This window comes from Oncorhynchus mykiss, chromosome 21 (genome assembly GCF_013265735.2).
Source record: "Oncorhynchus mykiss isolate Arlee chromosome 21, USDA_OmykA_1.1, whole genome shotgun sequence".
In the NCBI taxonomy this organism is placed as follows: domain Eukaryota; kingdom Metazoa; phylum Chordata; class Actinopteri; order Salmoniformes; family Salmonidae; genus Oncorhynchus; species Oncorhynchus mykiss.
In genome coordinates, this window is record NC_048585.1 from 51,866,876 (window position 1) to 51,890,919 (window position 24,044).

Genomic DNA, 24,044 nt, shown 5'->3' on the forward strand with positions numbered 1-24,044 from the left:
CGTTCCAGTCATTGGCAGCAGAGAACTGGAAGGAAAGACGACCAAAGGAGGAATTGGCTTTGGGGGTGACCAGTGAGATATACCTGCTGGAGCGTGTGCTACGAGTGGGTGCTGCTATCTACGCTCATGCAGCGCCTGTCGGTGGTCCTGCTGGGTACCTGACCTTACCTACAAAATAGCCTTCCGTACTGCAGCAGCGAACCACAGCTAGAAGCACAGTGAACACGGACCAACTCAAACACAGCAGCCTGAGGCCTAAAGCTGACAGCTCTGGAAAACACAATCACTATGAGATACACACACATACACTCACTCACGCACACACACGGCATGGAGGCACAAGTACAGACACGACAGCGCCGTCAGTAAGTATTCACACCCGTGACTTTGTCCACATCTTGTTGTGTTACAAAGTGGGATTAAAATGGATTGAATTGTATTTCTGTTTTTTTGTCAACGATCTACACAAAATACTCTGTCGAAGTGGAAGAAGATGTTTTATTTCATTTTAATTAATGGAAAATAAAACACTCATATATCTTGGTCAGATACATATTCAACCCTCTGAGTCAATACATGTTAGAATCACCTTGATTACAGCTGTCAGTCTTTCTGGGTAAGTCTCTAAGAGCTTTGCCATCCTGGATCGTACAATATTTGCCCAATATTCTTCTAACAATTCTTCAAGCTCTGTCTAGTTGGTTGTTGATCATTGCTAGACAGTCATTTTCAAGTCTTGCCATAGATTTTCAAGACGATTTAAGTCAAAACTGTAACTAGGCCACTCAGGAACCTTCAATGTTATCTTGGTGAGCAACTCCAGTGTATATTTGGCCTTGTGTTTTAGGTTTTGTCCTGCTGAAAGGTGAATTTGTTTCCCAGTGTCTGTTGGAAAGCAGACTGAACCGAGTTTTCCTCTAGGGCTTTGACTGTGCTTAGCTCTATTCCATTTATTTTTATCCTAAAAATCTCCCAAGCATACCCATAACCTGATGCGGCCACCAGCATGCTTGAAAATATGAAGAGTGGTACTCAGTGACATTTTGTGTTGGATTTTCTCCAAACATAACACTGTATTCAGGACATTTTTTTTTCTCAGTATTACTTTAGTGCCTTATTGCAAACAGGATATATTTTTTTGAACATATTTATTCTGTACAAGCTTCCTTCTTTTCACTGTCATTTGTTAGTAATTGTGGAGTAACTACAATGTGGACAAAGTCAAGGGGTGTCTGGTATTATTGTTATGTGATTGCTGTGTGTTAAAGTACATATACATGTCAAATGTATGTCTATGTAGCAGAAAAACTGAAAGAAAACAAAAATATATTTGTCCTCTGAAGAGGCTGGTTCATAATAATAAATAAAAACATTATCAAAAAAGTCAAGGGGTGTGTATACTTTCTGAAGGCTGTGTATTGAGTATCTACTGCACACCATTATACTATACAGCATGCTTGTGTGTCCCGGGCGAGCGAGTGTTGACTGCGTGGATAGTGAGGGTACTCCGGAGGACCATCTGTTTTGAGAGGGCTTGAGGTAGCACACATCCCCTGGTGTACAATAGGTGTACTCATCAAGTGCTGCTTGAACACCCACTGCCTAATAACACACTCACAAAGGTCCACTTGGGGGAAAGGGCTCTAGCCAAATGGAAGGGTTTGGGTTGGGAACCGATGCAGATAACATGTTGTACTACATTCTGAAGATATTGTACGTAACACGCCAATCTGGTTGAATTGCTCCGAGTTGATGACACACGCCTGTTCACAATGCAGTGCTTGTCAGCCTTTGAAACGGTTCAGTTTGACCTGCTTGTGTTGGCCTCTTTCACAGACACACAATCGGTAAGGTGGAGAGAGAAAAAGAAGATTGCAAATGTCAAACCAACAAGCCTTATCTACAACGGCCAGGGTATCATAGGTGTCCTTTCTCCTCCTCCGCCGGTGTGTGTGTCTGATTGTCTCTGTGTGTATGCCTCAGCCCTGCAGAGCAATGGGGAGAATAGAATGAAGAATACTAATGTCTGCCTTCTGAAAGAGAGGGCCATGCCTCTGTACCTACGGGCTGAGCTCGCTGTCCCCTCCACCTGACCTCCCACCGTGGTGATTATCAAACGCCTCTCCTTCTCAATATCACCAGAAGCCGTGACAACAGGGCCAGCCGTAGGGGCCGTGGCCCAGAGTTCTCCCCCAGGACGAGTGCACAGAGCTGGAGCTGGTGTATCCGCAGTGTTGCCTGCCTGGAAGTGTTGCTGGGTAAATCAGCATGTGTGTGGCTCGCCCATAAGCAAACAGTGCTGCTAATGCTAACACTGTAGTCAAACAGCAGGCACTGCCCCAGGTATCCTCTTCACTCAAACCGCACAAAGGAGGCTATTGTATTGAGCACGAAGAAAGGGAGGGATGGCGGGGAGCGAGGGAGGGAGGGAGGGAGAAAGAGACGGAGTGAGGAGCGAAAGGGAGAGGCAGAGAATGGAACAAAGGGAGGAGCAAGAGAGAGAGGTGAATAAGGGAAGATGAATAGAGATGTCAAGATAATACTTATTCCACGTGTATGTCCAGTTGTACGACAGAGAAAGCGGCTGAGAGAGATGGAGAGGGAAGAGCTACGTCTAAGGGAAAGCCATGTAGACAAAGTCAGCGCGGGAGGGGTGGGGGCAGCCTCAGGGGTGTGTGTGTGTTTGTGTCTGTGTATGTATAGGGGTTGGGGGGGGGGGGCTCAGCTCCTCAGTACTTAATTCAAGGGCACCTGAAGGAGGGTTGCCATGGGGATGACGTGCCCACAGGGAGAAAAGGTGTGAGACCTCTCCATCCTCACGGCGATACACATCAACAGAGGTCACACCAGCAGAAATAAGTGGGGCGGGGAACAACTATCTTATTGTTCAAGGCTGTTGCATGACCATATTTGACCATCTCGCTCTCCCTATAATAAAGATGACACATTTTCAAGGTAAACTCTCAGAGATGTTAAAAAGGCCTATTTTCATATTGGATGTAAGGATGAACAGCCTTGAGCTAAATGGGGAAAGAAAAACGTGGGCGTTTGAATTGCTAGCAAGCTCTCCTCTGCTTTTCTTCTAGTGATTGGCCTGAAGGACTAAAGGAATGAAGGAGATGTAGCACTCTGACTGAATGAGAGGCTGCTGCATTGCCACATCTCAGATCCAAACACCTACACTGGCACACACGCACAGACACACACAATCGCGCTCACACGCCCAGCTAACAGGGACAATGGAACTAAAACGTGTTTACCCTGTGAACGTATAATTATAGGCTTGTCTAGAACGTGCATCTGGTGATTGTGTGAGGCTATACGTCACCCCCATTTCCGTTCATATGTGCACCTTTCATTTCAAATGGCTCACCCAGTTCCCTTGGTAACTCACTATGATGGAGATAGTGATGCTTCTGAACCTCCACTCAAGTCACAGGGAAGGCAAAATCCTTGGCAGAAGAGGACGGATCTACATTCTACGCTCACAGGACAGTTTATTAGGTACACCCATCTAGTACCGGGTCGGACCACCCATTTGCCTCCAAAACAGCCTGAATTCTTTGGGGCACAGGGATGTTGGTCCATGCTGATGTGATGGCATCACCCAGTTGCTGCAGATTGGGGCGGCAGGTAGCCTAGTGTTTAGATTGTTGGGCCAGTAACCCGAAAGGCTGCTGGATCAAATCCCTGAGCTGACAAAGTAAAAATCTGTTGTATTGCCCCTGAACAAGGCAGTTAACACACTGCTCCCCGGTAGGCCGTCATTGTAAATACACATTTCTTCTTGATCGACTTGCCTAGTTAAATTAAAAAATACAAACCTTCATGCTGTTCCATCTCATCCCAAAAAAAGCTCTATTGGGTTGAGGTCTGGGGACTGACCAGGCCATTCAAGTAAATGGAAAAAAAGAAATACTCACTGTTATGTTCCAGACAATGTTTTTCCACTCCTCAATTGTCCAGTGTTGGTGATTGCATGCCCACTGGAGCCGCTTCTTCTTGTTTTTAGCTGATAGGAGTGGTCTTCTGCTGCAGCAGCCCATCCGTAACAAGGATCGACAAGTTGTGCATTCCGAGATGCCGTTCTGCACACCACTGTTGTACTGCACCATTATTTGTCTGTTTGTGGCCCGCCTGTTAGCTTGCACGATTCTTGCCCTTCTCCGTCGACCTCTGTCATCAACAATCTGTTTTCACCAACAGGACTGCCGCTGTCTCGATGTTATTTGTTTGTTGCACCATTCTCAGTAAACTCTGGACACTGTCGTGCGTGAAAAGCCCAAGAGGGCATCCATTTCGGAGATACTGGAACTGGCGCGCCTGGCACCGATGATTATATCACACTCAAAGTCACTTAGGTCACTGGTCTTGCCCATTCTAACGTTCAGTTGATCAGTAACTTAATGCCTCGATGCCTGCCTGCATGCTTTATATAGCAACGTGACTCACCATCTGTAGGAGCGAACCATTTTCATGAACATTTTCATGTCCGGTGAGTTTATATTGTGACACACACATACAATGCAGCAATGTGTGAAGGTATGGATTACGACGCAGGGAAAATAGTCCCCCCTGCCTTGTTTGCCTTCCAAAGAGATAGGTTAGGTGTGAGTAGTGTGTGTGTGTGTGTGTGTGTGTGTGTGTGTGTGTGTGTGTGTGTGTGTGTGTGTGTGTGTGTGTGTGTGTGTGTGTGTGTGTGTGTGTGTGTGTGTGTTGACTGATGAGGAAGTATGAGCTTAGACATATCAACAAAGCTACAGTAGTGTCATTGGTTTGTTTACAGTATAAGTGATGAACCCAAACTTAAACGAGCTGAGGAACATCATCGGTCCATCTATATGCTGGATGATTACAGACGTGGTGTAAAGTACTTACAGTAAAAATACTTGAAAGTACTACTTTAGTAGTGTATTTGGGTATCAGTACTTTACTTTACTACATATATTTTTGACAACTTTTATTTTTTACTTCACTACGTTCCTAAAGAAAATGACGTACTTTTTACTTCATACATTTTCCCTGACAACCAAAAGTACTCAAGTCAAATGAAATGTTATTTGTCACATGCGCCAATACAACAAGGTGTTGTACTCACCTAACAGTGAAATTCTTACTTAACCAACAATGCAGTTTTAAGAAAAATACCTAAAAAAAGTAAGAAATAAAAGTAACAAATATTTCAAGAGCAGCAGTAAATTAACAATGTGGAGGCTATATACAGGGGGTTCCGGTACAGAGTCAATGTGGAGGCTATATACAGGGGGTTCCGGTACAGAGTCAATGTGGAGGCTATATACAGGGGGTTCCGGTACAGAGTTAATGTGGAGGCTATATACAGGGGGTTCCGGTACAGAGTCAATGTGGAGGCTATATACAGGGGGTTCCGGTACAGAGTCAATGTGGAGGCTATATACAGGGGGTTCCGGTACAGAGTCAATGTGGAGGCTATATACAGGGGGTTCCGGTACAGAGTCAATGTGGAGGCTATATACAGGGGTACCGGTACAGAGTCAATGTGTGGAGGCTATATACAGGGGGTTCCGGTACAGAGTCAATGTGAGGAGGCTATATACAGGGGGTTCCGGTACAGAGTCAATGTGAGGAGGCTATATACAGGGGGTTCCGGTACAGAGTCAATGTGCAGGCTATATACAGGGGGTTCCGGTACAGAGTCAATGTGGAGGCTATATACAGGGGGTTCCGGGACAGAGTCAATGTGGAGGCTATATACAGGGGGTTCCGGTACAGAGTCAATGTGGAGGCTATATACAGGGGGTACCGGTACAGAGTCAATGTGGAGGCTATATACAGGGGGTTCCGGTACAGAGTCAATGTGGAGGCTATATACAGGGGGTTCCGGTACAGAGTCAATGTGGAGGCTATATACAGGGGGTTCCGGTACAGAGTTAATGTGGAGGCTATATACAGGGGGTACCGGTACAGAGTTAATGTGGAGGCTATATACAGGGGGTACCAGTACAGAGTTAATGTGGATGCTATATACAGGGGGTTCCGGTACAGAGTTAATGTGGAGGCAATATACAGGGGGTTCCGGTACAGAGTCAATGTGGAGGCTATATACAGGGGGTTCCGGTACAGAGTTAATGTGGATGCTATATACAGGGGGTTCCGGTACAGAGTTAATGTGGAGGCAATATACAGGGGGCTCCGGTACAGAGTCAATGTGGAGGATATATATTTTGGGGGTTCCGGTAAAGAGTCAATGTGGAGGCTATATACAGGGGGTTCCGGTACAGAGTCAATGTGGAGGCTATATACAGGGGGTTCCGGTACAGAGTCAATGTGGAGGCTATATACAGGGGGTTCCGGTACAGAGTCAATGTGGAGGCTATATACAGAGGTTCCGGTACAGAGTCAATGTGGAGGCTATATACAGGGGGTACCGGTACAGTGTCAATGTGGAGGCTATATACAGGGGGTTCTGGTACAGAGTCAATGTGGAGGCTATATACAGGGGGTTCCGGTACAGAGTCAATGAGGAGGCTATATACAGGGGGTTCCGTTACAGAGTCAAGGTGGAGGCTATATACAGGGGGTTCCGGTACAGAGTTAATGTGGAGGCTATATACAGGGGGTTCCGGTACAGAGTCAATGTGGAGGCTATATACAGGGGGTTCCGGTACAGAGTTAATGTGGATGCTATATACAGGGGGTTCCGGTACAGAGTCAATGAGGAGGCTATATACAGGGGGTTCCGTTACAGAGTCAATGTGGAGGCTTTATACAGGGGGTTCCGGTACAGAGTCAATGTGGAGGCTATATACAGGGAGTTCCGGTACAGAGTCAATGTGGAGGCTATATACAGGGGGTTCCGGTACAGAGTCAATGTGGAGGCTATATACAGGGGGTTCCGGTACAGAGTCAATGTGGAGGCTATATACAGGGGGTTCCGGTACAGAGTCAATGTGCGGGGGCACTGGTTAGTCCAGGTAATTGAGGTAATATGTACATGTAGGTAGAATTATTAAAGTGACTATACATAGATAATAACAGAGAGTAGCAGCAGCATAGAAGAGGGGTGGGGGGGGGGGCAATGCAAATAGTCTAGGATAGCCATTTGATTACTCATTACATTTGAAATGCTTAGCAGGACAATAAAATGGTCTAATTCACACACTTGTCAAAAGAACATCCCTGGTCATCTCTATTGCCTCTGATCTGGTGGACTCAATAAACACAGGCTTTGTTTGTAAATGATGTCTGAGTGTTGGGGCATGCCGCTGGCTATCTGTAAAAAAAATATTAAAAAATAATGCTGTCTGGTTTGCTTAATATAAGAACTTTAAGGTGATTTACACTTTTACTTTGACTTTTGATACTTACGTTTATTTTATGAATTACATTTACTTTTGAACCTTAAGTATATTTAAAACCAAATACTTTTAGACTTTTACTCAAGTAGTATTTTACTGGGTGACTTTCACTTTTACTTGAGTCATTTTCTATTAAGGTATCTTTACTTCTACTCAAGTATAACAATTGGGTACTTTTCACAGCCATTACTCATAACATTAAACCATAATGTAGCCTGTGATATATATATATATTTATAAATTACAATGTCGTGTCCCATAGACAAAGAAGTGCTAACATTTCATGAGATCTTCTTGTTCGTTGGTTTGCAAAAATAACAATTGACTCAGAATTGACTCAGAACTGACTCAGAATTGACTCAGAATTGACTCAGAACTGACTCAGAATTGACTCAGAACTGACTCAGAACTGACTCAGAACTGACTCAGTGAGGCGGTACGACGAAAACTCATGAAAACCTTGCATTAAAAAAAGATCTGGTGTTTATATACTGTAAGTATACTGCAGCATCCTTCAAAAGAGCCTTAGTGATATAACAACTGAACAACAAAGACATTCATGAGACAGTGTAATCCGAAAAGCCCAGTGATTTTGCAAGGCTCCTCCGTAAGACTGCAGAACGCGCTGTTTGCTGTGACATAACGACGTTGTGAAATAGGTTTTGGTTGGCCTGCGAGCGCTGGGGCTATGTTTTACCAGCCCCAAGGGACGCCCAGTGTGAAATGAGAACCGTCAACATGCATTAAATATATACCATACGTGGGAGGAAAAGAAGAGCCAGTGCCAAGCCAGCAAGCCAACCGCAGACTGAGTGCTTCTGGGTAATACCGGAGTGAGGAGAGACAGCGGTTTGAAATGACAAACACAGTCGGTTGGTCAATTAGCAGTGTAGGAGAAATCACAATGGCAATAATGAATTGCTTTACATATAGATAGGCTGAGAGTGGGGTATCGGGCGGCAGGCGGTTAGTGGTGGGGGCCTTGCAAACAGACGCCTTCCATTCGGCATCTATCACAATAGTGGTGTCGTGGTGGGCGGTGGCAGTCGTTAATCAGGCAGGATAACAGGACAAACAGTGGCCTCTGTCTGTCTGTCTGGTACTCAGAGTGGCTCACCCAACAACACCGGCTAATACTCAATCACTTTGGAGGAGTACTTAACACACTCAGGGTGTAGAGAGACACATGGAGACACTCGAGTGCCACATGTATAGACAAATGAACATAAATACACGCATCTAAATGCCATTTGGAAACAATATTCCACTAGAGCTGGGAAGTGTCTCAAGATACAATATTATAATGATACTTACGTGACGATACAATATGTAATGTAAATCTTATGATTCTATATGTACAGTGATTCTATATGTATTGTTATTCTATACGTATAGTGATTCTATATGTATTGTGATTCTATACGTATTGTTATTCTATACGTATTGTGATTCTATATGTATTGTGATTCTATATGTATTGTGATTCTATACGTATAGTGATTCTATACGTATAGTGATTCTATATGTATTGTTATTCTATACGTATAGTGATTCTATATGTATTGTGATTCTATACGTATAGTGATTCTATACGTATAGTGATTCTATATGTATTGTTATTCTATACGTATAGTGATTCTATATGTATTGTGATTCTATATGTATTGTGATTCTATTTGTATAGTGATTCTATATGTATTGTGATTTTATATGTATCATGATTTTATATGTATCGTGATTTTATATTCTATATGTAGTAGCTTAACAGTATCTATTACGTACCAAACGGTAACAGTAGTAAGGCATGTCCTATACAAATGACCTACTTTACCAGTGAAACTGTTTTCTCTGTCTCTCCACTGTTTGTGTCATACATAAGCTGTCGTTAGTGGCTCTGTCCCTTCAGTAAGAGACGACGATACCAGAGTAAATACAGACAGAAGATAAGGCCTTCAGCAGCGCTCCCAGAGTCAACCGCCTCAACCGCCTCAGATATGCTAAACTGAGTGGGGTTACAGCACTCAGACGGCTTAATCACGGTAAGAGGCCTCTCGAGCCTGCCCGGCTCCTCAAAAACCTGCCACATGGTGTGTGGAGGTTCTGTTTTAGACTGGCATTACTACAGCAAGGGTTAATCAAGAGTCCTGTTGTGACGGATATGTGCTTGATAGTTGCATTATGTTATTGCTGTTGATAGCTTTAGAGAAACCTTCTGCTCATAGGCCATGGTGCTAAGGGGATCCACAGAGGACACAATCTCAAACGCACTCCACATTGTGCTTTCCCACCTGGACAAAAGGAACACCTATGTAAGAATGCTGTTCATTGACTACAGTTCAGCCTTCAACACCATAGTGCCCACAAAGCTCATCATTAAGCTAAATACCCTGGGACTAAACACCTCCCTCTGCACCTGGATTCTGAACTTCCTGGCGGGCTGCACCCAGGTGGTAAGCGTAGGCAACAGCATATTTACCACGCTGATCCTCAAAACGGGGGCCCCTCAGGGGTGCGTGCTTAGTCCCCTCCTGTACTCCCTGTTCATCCACGTCTGCATGGCCAAGCTTAACTCTAACACCATTCATTAAGTTTGCTGACGACACAACAGTGGTAGGCCTGATCACCAACAATGATGAGACAGCCTATAGGGAGGAGGTCAGAGACCTGGCAGTGTTATGCCAAGACAACAACCTCTCCCTCAACGTGAGCAAGACAAAGGAACTGATGGTGTCTTTTGTGTCCACATCACCAACAAACTATCATGGTCCAAACACACCAAGACAGAAGAGGGCAGAGGGCACAACACAGAAGAGAAGAGGGCACGACACAGCCTTTTCCCCCTCAGGAGACTGAAAAGATTTGGCATGGGTCCCCAGAAGTTCTACAGGTGCACCATCGAGAGCATACTGACCAGTTGCATCACCACCTGGTATGGCCACTGCTCAGCATCCAACCGTAAGCCACTACAGAGGGTAGTGCGTATGGCCCAGTACATCACTTGGGCCAAGCTTCCTGCCATCCAGGACCTATATACTGGCTGGGGTCAGAGGAATGTCCCAAAAATTGTCAAAGACTCCAGTCACCCAAGTCATAGACTGTTCTACTACCGCACGGCAAGCAGTACCGGAGTGCCAAGTCTCGGTCCCAAGCCATAGTGCTCAGAACAATTCATCAAATGGCCACCAGGACTATTTATAATTGCCCTCTCCCTCTCTCCTTTGTTTTTTTTACACTGCTGCTACTCGCTGTTTATTATCTATGCATAGCCACTTTACCCCTACCTATATGTAGAAATTGCCTCGAATAACCTGTACCCCCACACATTGACTTGGTACCGGTACCCCCTGTATATAGCCTCATTATTGCTATTGTTATTTTGTTACTTATTATTTAATTTTAAAAAATGACTTTAGTTGATTTATTGAATATTTTCTTAACACTATTTCTCGAACAGCATTGTTGGTTAAGGGCTTGTATGTAAGCATTTCAAGGTAAGATCTACACTTGTTGTATTCGGCGCATGTGACAAATAAACTTTGATATGATCCTATCATGGGGTGTAATAGGGTTTCAACCACTTGGTTGGCAGCACCGAGGGCTGACACTTAATTTAGAGAGGCTTGAGTCTCCACTTGGATGCCTTGGATAGCTTATTGAGAGTGATTAAAACGAAGCTTCTCCATTGGAATGGTATTCAAGAGCATGTGTGATGTCTTTTTACATGAAATGGAATCGGTGATGAACACATGCTGCTCTGCATAATCTAAAAAAAGACACCCAAGTTGTCAGAGTAATCACGGTATCACGTGACCACTAAAGCAATGCTAGACGTTTCAACGTGTTCTATGCGTTGTGTACCTGAATACGGTATGCTAATGTGAATGAGAGACAGTAGAAACAGCCATGACTATAGCGGACACTTGGTCAGTGTCATGCTCCGGAACAGAGGCTTCCTTTCTTTTGACATCATTTCCATTTAGCCAAACAAACACCCCATTTCTCCAAGCGGTCCAATATCATCTGACAGACGCAAATCCACCGAGAGACCCCGAGAAATGTTTATGTTAATTATGTAAATTTAAATAGCTTAGCAACTCGAGATGCAAGAGAAGTGCAATCCAATTACCCAAGCTAGAGGGTGAAAAAAACACAACAGTGATTAGAACAGGGTTGCCAGGGTTTCAAGTGACATTTTAGATGCTAAAAGAATGTGTGTGTGTGTGTGTGTGTGTGTGTGTGTGTGTACCAGTGTGTGTGTGTGTGTACCTGTGTGTGTGTCTGTGTACCTGTGTGTGTCTGTGTACCTGTGTGTGTGTGTGTCTGTGTGTGTGTGTGTGTGTGTCTGTGTACCTGTGTGTGTGTGTGTGTGCGTGTGTGTGTGTGTCTGTGTGTGTGTGTGTGTGTGTGTGTGTGTGTGTGTGCACCTGCGTGTGTGTGTGTGAGAGTGTGAGTGTGAGTGTGAGTGTGAGTGTGTGTGTGTGTGTGTGTGTGTGTGTGTGTGTGTGTGTGTGTGTGTGTGTGTGTGTGTGTGTGTGTGTGTGTGTGTGTGTGTGTGTGTGTGCGTGCGTGCGTATAGAGTGCTTCGAGCCAGGTCAATACAGTATCAGGCAAACATAATAAAAACATTTAATCAAACCCTGATTGGTAAAAGCAGGCATTATTTCCCCACATCTTCTCTGACTCTATTGCAAGCTCTACTGTGTTACATAGTGGTGGTTGGCTGAGACACAGCTGACATATTGAGCTCAATGGCTCGGCAGAGAAAGGGAAAAGTCATAAATCCAATGCGGTACTGAGCACAGGGAAGTATGCTGGAAGCCATTAACGTCAATAGAGGTGCAGGCTCAGCCAATTGACTACGGTGGTCTATGTGAGCTGCCCTCCTCTGTCTGATTGATGCAGATTATGGCTAAACAGACTGCAGCTAAGTGGAGAGAATTGAAAGATATGGACAGCGGAACACGCAAACATTTCAATGGAGGACAAGCTCGAGTTGCCGTAACACTGAGTATTCTCTCTGTGACAGGAAGGTTTGGATAGGCCGAGGGGAGGATAAGAAGACTGCAGAAGGGGAAGCTTATGATGGAGCACATCAAAGACAAGTCTCGCTTCGGCTCTGACATCTTTGACTTAGAACAGTGCAGCAAGCAACACACAACCCTGAGAGAAGCAGCCAGAAACATTTCTAGAGCACAGTGAAGTCGTGGAGTCAATTGTCAATGCGAAAGCAGGACACAATGCGAAACCAAGTTCCTGCTGTCTGAGGATACACAGCAAAGCAAAGGACAGCGGCAGTAATGGTTGTGGTAAACATCATCATCGGCCATTCCGGAGCCATGAATCAGTGTGACCAGCGGGGACCTGCAGCCAATGAGGCGCTGTGGAAGACGGCTGAGCAGCCAATGGGGTGCCCTGTTTGTGTGAATTGACCAGGATCAATAGATGGATGTACATGTGTGGAAACTCTCAACCTGGACCACCTCCTCGCCAACTGACAATCAACCCCCTTCAAGACCATAAACTTCCACTGAATCCGATAACCCACATCATATATCCACACATCACACATGTACACACTATAAAGCGCTACGTAACCGATACACCGACCGTTAAAATAGGACGAAGTAGTTTGGACCTTACCGTGGCCCCCACGTGTGAGGAACGGCATCCTGTTGATGGCGATGGGCACCGTTCCATGCTTGTTGTGGAAGTGGTGGACGTGGTGGGTGGTGCTGAGGCTGGAGGAGACGCGGGCGGCCACTGCAGGGCAGGGGAAGGCCAGGAGGGCCAGGGAGAGCACCAGCCGGAACAGGCAGGCCGGGCTGGCCCACACCAGGAGCGCCGCGGGCCGCTGCACTAGCAGCAGTCCTCCGCCCACCTCCAGGACCGCCTGAAGCACGGGGGCGGATTTCCAAGGGAGCATCATTCCTCTCCAACTTCCTCCCACGCGACAGGAAGAGGAAGACGACATTTCAGATGGATCCAGGGCCCATGATCCCCGGCTTCCCAGCACAATTAAAATGAAAGAGAATGAACAAAAACAAGATCCTCCTCCTGAAGACAATGATCCCAAAAACACTGCAGGAAAAAAAGGTATGTTCAGGAGAAAGAAAACCCCAAATCTTTCCAAAAAGGAGCAAAATTCTCAAATCCAGCGACGAAATCCTTCCAGGAGCCTATTTCCTATTCCTATCCTCCAGAGCACCAAAAATACAAAACCCAAAAAACAACAGCCCCCCCCCAAAAAAACGACCCTCCCCCCTTGCCAACTAAAGATTTTTGTTAAAGCACTCTAATAGGCACCACAACACAAATGATCACTGGCAGCCTAAACAGCAACCGATTAATCAGGGGAACACATATTCTAAAACCAAAATGCCTCCATCTGTAAAACTAAATGACTAATCTTAGCTCGATAACCCTGTTTACTGTCTATAGTAACTGAAGGTTTCCTCTGCCTTGCGAGAGCGCTACAAACCTTCTCGGTCCAGAGCCTGAGCCCTCGGTGTGGTTAAAAAAACGACCACCATCCCCACCGTTTGCTGGACGAAATCTCTCACATCGGAAAACAACAGGCAAAAAAGGGATAGAGTGATAGAGAGAGGGCTAGTGCAGCGCCAAGACGATGGAGGTGCAGCTGAATCCAGCTTCCAGGCTTTAAAATCCCTGGAGGGACGACAGAGCAGAGCAGTCTGCAGCAGAGAGTGGAAGAGACAGGGATGTGGAAAATGAGTACAAGGCAAAGCAGGAGAAAAAGCAGCAGCAAGAGCAGCTATATTCCTCACAACAACAGACTCTCAGAATCCCTCTCCCCTCGCGGAGAGAGCCGAGCTGGGATGGAGAGCAGTGTGGATATGGACGCAGAGGCAGTAGAGTCTCACCCAAGAGAGCATCCAAGTGATCCTTATTCCTCTCCGGCTCTGAAAAGCATCACAGCGTATCGATCCTTCAAAACCCTCTTTGTCTCCTTCCTAACACAATATCACACAGTACCCTGCTCTTGTCCCTGTAGATGGAAAAAGATTCCCAGATCTCTCCCGCTCAGTCTGTGGATTCCAAGACACTGGTCTGAGGAAGAGGTAGTCCTCTCGGAGCTCCGGCACAGACTGCTGGCTGTCTGGCTCGGACCGGCGCCACTGCTGTGAAATTCATGCTAATTGAAACAGGGGCTGCAGCAACGAGAGCATCCTTCCCCTCTCTCCTTCTAAGAGACTCTCCTGATCCAGCGGTCTATAGGCAGGCTATCCGCGTACGCTGGGGCAGCAGAACACGAGACCGTGGCATAAATGGAGCAAGGGAAGGTGGACGCACTACGCTCCCTTTGAAAGTACAGCCAGACTACGATACTTAGAGCCAAGAGGAGACGCGGGGAGAGAGTGTGAGAGAGTGAGAGAACGAGAGTTTAGGAGGGGAGGGAGGAGAGAGAGAGAGAGAGAGAGAGAGAGTCAGGGAGGAGGGGTAGCAGGCAGGCACACATGCTTGTGTATGCACACACATTATAAAAACAGAGTGAAGCTACTGATTTTGTGGCCAATGTATGGGCTCTCACCGGGTACTGTATGCAACAGCTTGGTGGACTGTTGGGGCTATTCTTGTTCCAGAGTCACTGGAATAACAACATACCAGCATGAATCAGAGAGAAATAAGGAATAAACGTTCACATGCAGGTTAAAAATAAACAACAGATGCACCCATACAAAAACGTGTATCTGCCTGCACACACACACACACAAAGAGGGTGAGTTGGTCCCTGATGGTGATGAATAATTTCTATCATCCTCCCCATTGTTTTGTATCATCCTCCCTTCTTTCATATCATCCTCCCTTCTTTCATAGTATCCTCCCTTCTTTCATATCATCCTCCCTTCTTTCATATTATCCTCCCCTCTTTCATATCATCCTCCTCTCTTTCATATCATCCTCCCCTCTTTCATATCATCCTCCTCTCTTTCATATCATCCTCCCCTCTTTCATATCATCCTCCTCTCTTTCATATCATCCTCCCCTCTTTCATATCATCCTCCTCTCTTTCATATCATCCTCCCCTCTTTCATATCATCCTCCTCTCTTTCATATCATCCTCCCCTCTTTCATATCATCCTACTCTCTTTCATATCATCCTCCCATCTTTCATATCATCCTCCTCTCTTTCATATCATCCTCTCCTCTTTCATATTATCCTCCCCTCTTCCATATCATCCTCCCCTCTTTCATATCATCCTCCCCTCTTTCATATCATCCCTTTCTCTTTCATATCATCCTCCCCTCTTTCATATCATCCTTCCTTCTTTCATATCATCTTCCCTTCTTTCATATCATCCTCCCCTCTGTCATCTCATCTTCCCTTCTTTCATATCATCCTCCCCTCTGTCATATCATCCTCCCCTCTTTCATATCATCCTCCCTTCTTTCATATCATCCTCCCCTCTGTCATATCATCTTCCCTTCTTTCATATCATCCTCCCCTCTGTCATATCATCCTCCCCTCTTTCATATCATCCTCCCTTCTTTCATATCATCCTCCCCTCTATCATATCATCCTCCCCTCTTTCATATCATCCTCCTCTCTTTCATATAATCTCCCCTCTTTCATATCATCCTCCCCTCTTTCATATCATCCTCCCTTCTTTCATATCATCCTCTTCTCTTTCATATAATCCTCCCCTCTTTCATATCATCCTCCCCTCTTTCATATCATCCTCCCCTCTTTCATATCATCCTCCCCTCTTTCATATCATCCTCCCCTCTTTCATATCATTCTCCCCTCTTTCATATCATCCTCCCCTCTGTCATATCATCCTCCCCTCTTTCATATCATCCTCCCTTCTTTCATATCATTCTCCCCTCTTTCATATCATCCTCCCCTCTGTCATATCATCCTCCCCTCTTTCATATCATCCTCCCCTCTTTCATATCATCCTCCCCTCTTTCATATCATCCTCCCTTCTTTCATATCATTCTCCCCTCTTTCATATCATCCTCCCCTCTGTCATATCATCCTCCCCTCTTTCATATCATCCTCCCTTCTTTCATATCATTCTCCCCTCTTTCATATCATCCTCCCCTCTGTCATATCATCCTCCCCTCTTTCATATCATCCTCCCTTCTTTCATATCATTCTCCCTTCTTTCATATCATCCTCCCTTCTTTCATATCATCCTCCCCTCTTTCATATCATCCTCCCCTCTGTACTCCTTTTTCATCCTTTCATTGCTACATGCCTCTCTCATCCGCTAGCCATGAATATCACACTCCCATTTGTCTTTTCCTTGTACCTCCACTGGTCTCTTTCTGCTATTCGTGTCATAGGAGGCCAGGGTAGCAAGGTAGAGAGATAGTGATGAGGAGGCACAGACCGGTGGCACCAGCTAGAGAAATAAATGATGGACGGACGGGAGGACCAAAGAGAGTGGGAGAAGGAGAAGGAGAGAGAAAGAGAGAGAGAGAGAGAGAGAGAGAGAGAGAGGGAGGCAGGGTGAAAGAGATAGAGAAAGAGAGAGAGGGTGAAGGAGAGACAAACTAAGAGAGAGAGAAGTAGAGAGAGTGTAAAAGAGAGAGATAGAGAAGTGAGGGAGAGGAAGAGAGAGAGAGAGGAAGAGGAAGAAAGAGAGGGAGCACATCATATAAATCACGGCTGATAGAGATCTCAGTTGGAAACGCCTCGCTGCTCTGAGAAGAGCAGTCTCGAAAAATAGGCAAACAGAAAAAGCCAGCACCACTCTTCCCTCTGTGACAGGAGGACAGGGCTATCATTCAGATACACATACACACAGCCCCCCAGCATCAGTGGTGGGCTCGCCTAACAGAGACAGGTGGAGCCAGCCCCGGGGCTATCAGGGAGATGAGGTTGGACACCTGGGCCAGGGTGGGCTACGACACGGCCTGACCCAGACACCTGTCTAGAGGTGGCATGGATAGAACCCGGAAGCACATCACCATACACCCAGCCTTCTGTGGTTTAGAGATGGGCCTGGGATGTCTACATTGAGCCAGCAGTTAGCGCTAGGCAAGGAGAGAGTATGTCCAATCGGTAGGAACTACACTACACAAAATCACACTCTGTTGGTTATGTTATTGTATACAGAAACTTGTCCTGAGAAACATCTTACAACTGAAATGTTGACAACTAGTCTCTTGTGATTGTTTTTCTATGATCAGAGACACACTGGATAAAACGCTACCATACAGAGGTGTTTTTCCACTCAGGTGAAGGGGTGTGTGAGGGGGGAACTGAACATGGTGAAATTCACGATGGGTCAGCTACTGTACCACTGCCGTTGCTGGTGGTTCCCTAAAGGCTGAGAACAACACACCGCCAGTAGTGTGTCGTCCTCACCTGTCCTCCTGTCCTCCACTCCGAGGTGATGCAAACCTGTCCCCAAGGGCACCGCTGCCTCTAAAATGTTATCCCCTGTGTAACTTCCCATGCACTCCCTCCTAAAAGGCAAGTGAGGTCAGAGAGAGAGGAAGTGGGATTACAGTTCCTGGCAGTGTACAGATCAAATACCCCCCTCTGCTCCTAATGCCTCTCTTCCCTACTGCCTAATCCCAAGAAAACTCTTCTACGTTAACCACATGATTAACTCCACCCCTTTGTCCTCCAGTCCACATACAGTGTGTGTCGGGCTGAGGAGCATAAAAGAAAAGCGTTATTGAAGAGAGATTGGTGAAGAAATGTAGTATTCTGTTAACAATAGGACTGCAACGACTGCAAGCCTGAGAGATCAGTGTTTACGTGTGAGGAAACGCTCATCTCCAGGAGGTGGCTATGTCACGGGATGGTTAGAGTGTGGTAACGAGGCAACGTTTGAGATTTTTCCTTCTCAGAAGAGGTCAGGAAAAAAAAGACATGCTGAATCCCATTTCTCGCACAGCGGGGGAGGCGGAAACACACAAAGCAAGTCATCACTTTTTAACTCCCGGCTCCCATTTGGATAATTCAATAACTTTTCCTCCAAACCGATTCAAATGTTAGCCGCTTATGTACTGTACGTGAACTTTGTGCAGAAGCTCAAGCTGTCAGCCAATGGGACACACTATCAACACACAGTTTAGCAACATGATGCTAAAATTAGCAACAGATTCAGTACAGCACAGTATGTATTCTGTAGCATTGCACAAGTAGAGGCTATGAGGGTCATATGAGGCATATGAGGCACATTTTTGAGCAACTAGCTAACTAGCTAGCAATGGCTATGTACGAGCTAGTAGTTAGCTATGGATTATCAAGTAGCTATAATATTCAGTCTAGCCCGCTAACAGTAAGGCTAATCAGGCTACAGGCTGAGTTTAGCAACTAGCTATGGAGATGTACTAGCTATTCACAAGCTTTGGATTAGCGAGTAGCTACAAAATGGCTATTTTGATACAGTTGTTTGAGTAGCCTCCTTGGCTAAAGTAATGGTTGGTTTATAATAATGCAGACTTAATGTTAACATCACTTTTGGGGAAAATAGAGAGAGAGACACAGCTGACTGTGGGCTGTAATCTAATTACACTGTGTATGTACTTCCTCTCATAGTCTGCTCTCAGGGACCTGGGTAATTCAAATCTATCTGTTTTCTACAAGCCCTAGATTTATTTCACTGCTCCCCTGTACTCAGGCATCCACCCACCACTCACCATCCCTCCTTCACAGCCACATACCAAGGTAGAGAGCGAGAGGGAAGAGAGGGGAGGAAGGAGGGATACAGCTATGGAGAATTGCTAAGTGCATTAGGAGAGACAAATGAATCCACTAATAACATCATGGTCTCAGTAGCTGTGAAGGAGCCTCAGTATCAGGTTGTATCAGATACAACAATCTTGTCAAAGACCATGTGATCTTCCCTGCTCTCACTGTGGCTTGCATGTTCAAAGGATAATGAGATTGTAAAAATAAAATAAAACGTATTTATGTAATAACGCACACATGAGCAGGAGACAGGCAGGCGAGGGAAGGAGTGAGAGACGGAGAGAGGGAAGGAGTGAGAGACGGAGAGAGGGAAGGAGTGAGAGACGGAGAGAGGGAAGGAGTGAGAGACAGGGAGAGGGAAGGAGTGAGAGACGGAGAGAGGGAAGGAGTGAGAGACGGAGAGAGGGAAGGAGTGAGAGACTGAGAGAGGGAAGGAGTGAGAGACAGAGAGAGGGAAGGAGTGAGAGACGGAAAGAGGGAAGGAATGAGAGACGGATAGAGGGAAGGAGTGAGAGACGGAGAGAGGGAAGGAGTGAGAGACGGAGAGAGGGAAGGAATGAGAGACGGAGAGAGGGAAGGAGTGAGAGACGGAGAGAGGGAAGGAGTGAGAGATGGAGAGAGGGAAGGAGTGAGAGACGGAGAGATGGAAGGAGTGAGAGACAGGGAGAGGGAAGGAGTGAGAGACGGAGAGAGGGAAGGAATGAGAGACGGAGAGGGGGAAGGAGTGAGAGACGGAGAGAGGGAAGGAGTGAGAGACGGAGAGAGGGAAGGAATGAGAGACGGAGAGAGGGAAGGAGTGAGAGACAGAGAGAGGGAAGGAGTGAGAGACGGAGAGAGGGAAGGAGTGAGAGACGGAGAGAGGGAAGGAGTGAGAAATGGAGAGAGGGAAGGAGTGAGAGACTGGGAGAGGGAAGGAGTGAGAGACAGGGAGAGGGAAGGAGTGAGAGACGGAGAGAGGGAAGGAGTGAGAGACGGAGAGAGGGAAGGAGTGAGAGACGGAGAGAGGGAAGGAGTGAGAGACGGAGAGAGGGAAGGAGTGAGAGACGGAGAGAGGGAAGGAGTGAGAGATGGAGAAAGGGAAGGAGTGAGAGATGGAGAGAGGGAGGGAGGAAGTGTGCTGTAGGTAAAAAGGGAGGAGGAGAGGAGCCTGCCTGTTTCACACATCTTAATCAACTCTGATGATACATCCCAGAGAGAGAAGCAGTTTGAGAGACACTGACATTAATAACTAGCAACAACCCCCCAACCCTCTCGACATGATAGAAGCCCACCTCCTCTCCATCGCTTCCTTTCAGCCAATCAGATCGCAGATCTCCCTGAACCCGTTTTATAGAACCCCATTTATGATATGTACAATAACAAGCCCTAGATGTCTCTCAGAGAAGACAGTAATGGGGGTGTTATCTGGCAATGCTCCCACATTGTTATTTAGCTGTTGCTTATTCAATCCGATCTGGAATCTATCACCGGTTGACGGGGTTCCCCGGGGCATAAAAGCCAGATTCTCTGAATCAGCGTTTGTGCCTGGTCACAAAATGAACTGTCAGGCCTCCTGAGTGGTGCAGTGGTCTAAGGCAATGCATCGCAGTGCTAGCTGTGCCACTAGAGATTCTGAGTTCGAGTCCAGGCTCTGTAGCAGCCGGCCGCGACCAGGAGACCCATGGGGCAGTGCACAATTGGCCCAGCGTCATCCGGCTTAGGGGAAGGTTTGGCCGGCAGGGATGTCCTTGGCGCACCAGCGACTCCTGTGGCGTGCCGGGCGCACTGCACGCTGACACGGTCGCCAGGTGTACGGTGTTTCCTCTGACACATTGGTGTGGCTGGCTTCCAGGTTAAGAGGGCATTGTGTCGAGAAGCAGTGCGGCTTGGTTGGGTTGTGTTTCTGGGGATGCACGGCTCACAACCTTTGCCTCTCCTGAATCCGTACGGGAGTTGCAACGATGAGACAAGACTGTAACTACCAATTGGATACCATGAAATTGGGGAGAAAAAGGGGTAAAAAAAAGAAATGGCCACCAGAGATCTCTGAGAAGATGTAGTTCATTGTAGGAGAAGCCCCATTCCATTTTCCACAACAACATTTCTCAACATCCTCCTTTCTTTTTCAATGTAACACCCACCAATCTAAATAAGATACAGTGAGATCAATATCAAACCGATATCAACATGTCCTTCCCCTGAATAGCCCATTTTCTCCATCACCTGGCGCCTTGGGCCATCCATCTACCACTGAACAAGGACCACAGGATGGCTCCAATGGGCCAATCGAGCTAAACATCAAAACATAATAATATGTCTGTCTGTCTGTTTGAGGTTTTACTATGACCAAAGGTATGTTTCCTATACTAGCGTTACACTGTGAGTATTATAATGAGGGGAAATGGGAAAGGGGTTGGCTAGGACTGTGAGCGGCTGAAAACGCAATTCCAGAAGAACACAGGCTGGTAGTAATCTGCCGCACAGGAGGACAAAAGAGAGTCTATTTTGACAATAATTTACTATTTTACTATTTCAATGGGCAATGCAGGCTCAACAATGCTGCCAGCTACACAGAGAGAGAAGGAGAGAGCAAGAGAGAGAGATGGAGAGAGACAGATAGAGGGGGGAGGAGTCTTCCTAAAGGACCAGATTGCAGTGCTCTCGGGTATGAGACGCCAGAGTGTTTAAAACTGAATCACATCTAATTTATCCCTTGCCAGAAAATAAGTGAAGAGGAACTGCTGATAACTGCTGGGAGACAGAGAGAAGGAGGGAGAGAGAGAGAGGAAAAAGAGAGGAGAGAGCGAAAAGAGAAAGAGAGAGAAAGAAAGAGGGAGAAACAGAGAGAGCAAGACCAGGGAGAGAGGGAAAGAGAGAGCAAAACAAGGGAGGAGGGAGAGAAAGAGAGAGCGAAACAAGGGAGGAGGGAGAGAACAACATCAAGTAAGGCGTATTTAAAACATAAGTTATTCTGGAAGTTTTGTGGGTATTTACATCCAATAAATGGGAAGCGGCTATTGATTTAAGCTCCAAACAGCAAGCAGAGATTCGCTTCCTTATTTCACAGATTACACACAACACAATGAGAAGTCCACTGGGAATAGATGGTTGTGGAAGTCTTCCTCCTTCCCCTTTCTCCTACACAAAGGAGAAATACGCGCCAAACTTTGAGTTATGATCTCATATGATACTACTGCTGTGCTGATAGTGCTTCCTACACAGATAATACATCCTGTGATTTATAACCTATACACAATGATAACTAAATACACTTTCTCTGCTCAGACCCATGAGGTTATTAAATGAGGATTTAATGGTACATTGACTCTTAGGCTGTGTTTAGAGAGGCAGTCTAATTCTGATATTTTTTCCACTAATTGGTCAAATGTTGACCAATCACATCAGATCTTTTCACATCAGATCTTCTTCAGAACTGATCTGATTGGTGAAGAGACACATTAGAGGGGGGGGGGGGGGGGGGGGGGGGGATATCTCAATTTGTCTGCCTGTCTAAACGCAGCCATTGTCACCGAGCAGAAGTTGCTGCAAATAGAGTGAACCGTTGATGTCGGCTTCTACTGGAGAGGAGTACGCAGGTGGAAACCAGAGGGGCATCAACATGTGAAAGTTTTAATTCCATGAAAAATGTTCTAACTCGTTACCGCTGGAGATCGTTCTCTGCCACAACTGAGACTGAGTTCACTGATCTTAGACAAAGGTGCTGGACCAGTGAGGCTGCAGTTCAACATCGCTTAAAAGCTCCCTAAAAAACGTTTCAATATTGTTTACAGGTCCACTACTTTATCATTCACTGGCTGTGAGTTTCAGTTCGGTCATAATCTGCTTTCCGTGGCCCATATAAGAACACTGGACTGCCCTTACAAAGCAAAGCCCGGCACTCATTCTTTATCAATTCATTTCCCATTGGGCCAACAACATTTCCTTAATTTTTCTTTCTGGATCCCAAGTCACCTATCAACAGGGACAACAGTTGATGACAAGAAAAAGTAGAACTATTGGGCTTGTGATGAATTTCCTGCTGTGTCAGTGCTCCTTTCTGGCAGTATAGCCGGTATGTCTGTGGTGGCAGAGCTCCTTTCTGGCAGTGTAGCCAGTGTGTCTGTGGTGTCAGAGCTCCATTCTGACAGTGTAGCCAGTGTGTCTGTGGTGCCAGAGCTCCATTCTGACAGTGTAGCCGGTGTGTCTGTGGTGTCAGAGCTCCTTTCTGGCAGTGTAGCCGGTGTGTCTGTGGTGTCAGAGCTCCTTTCTGGCAGTATAGCCGGTGTGTCTGCTGTGCAGAGGCGGCCCCTGAAAATCTGGATGTCATAGTTTATAGCCGGGCGGCCTGGTGCTTGGCTGGAGGTGTCAGCCTTGGTTACACGCCCGGCACGCAGATGCTCATCGCCCAGGGAGCCTGGGATTGAGCTTTAGGGATGGATGGAGCCCAAAGCGACAACACTGTACCAGAGTATATCCTAAACCCATTTACACATGATCTACTGAAGTATACTGCACACCAATGATAGCCACACAGTTTATACCGTCCTATTGGATACAGTAAGTCATATACTATTATTGAAACATGAAATACAGTGGGGAGAATAAATAAAGAACAAACATATATTTCATTAGTTTACTCCTATCAGGCGATGGGTGGTAGGATTAGGGGAAAATAGTAAAGAAAGAAAATATATTTCAAAAATATATATTTGAGCCAGTTTCTGGAATTTTCCAAGCTGTTTAAAGGCACAGTCAACTTAGTGTATGTACACTTCTGACCCACTGGAATTGTGATACAGTGAATAATCTGTCTGTAAACAATTGTTGGAAAAATGACTTGTGTCATGCACAAAGTAGATGTCCTAACCGACTTGCCAAAACTATAGTTTGTTAACAACAAATTTGTGGAGTGGTTGAAAAACGAGTTTTAATGACTCCAACCTAAGTGTTTGTAAACTTCTGACTTCAACTGTATATATTTATTAAAAAATGATATATATATATGGGGGATTGGAAATGATGCAGACAATTACATTGATAGAAGTCACAATCAA

At 45.9% G+C, this 24,044-nt stretch overlaps 1 protein-coding gene across 5 annotated transcripts in view; it reads right to left on the reverse strand.

The window, feature by feature from the left end:
• The window catches only part of LOC110500696 (neurexin-2), a 1,070,834-nt gene that overhangs the window by 296,477 nt on the left and 750,313 nt on the right, over positions 1 to 24,044 (reverse strand). Inside the window, exon 1 of one of the 5 annotated variants that reach the window (XM_021578201.2) lies at positions 12,978 to 15,231. The exons of the other annotated variants lie outside the window; for them this stretch is intronic. Coding sequence (XP_021433876.2) covers positions 12,978 to 13,308 — 331 coding nt within the window. The 5' untranslated portion in view covers positions 13,309 to 15,231. Of the gene's footprint in view, positions 1 to 12,977; positions 15,232 to 24,044 lie in introns of those variants that run through there. 5 annotated transcript variants of the gene reach the window in all.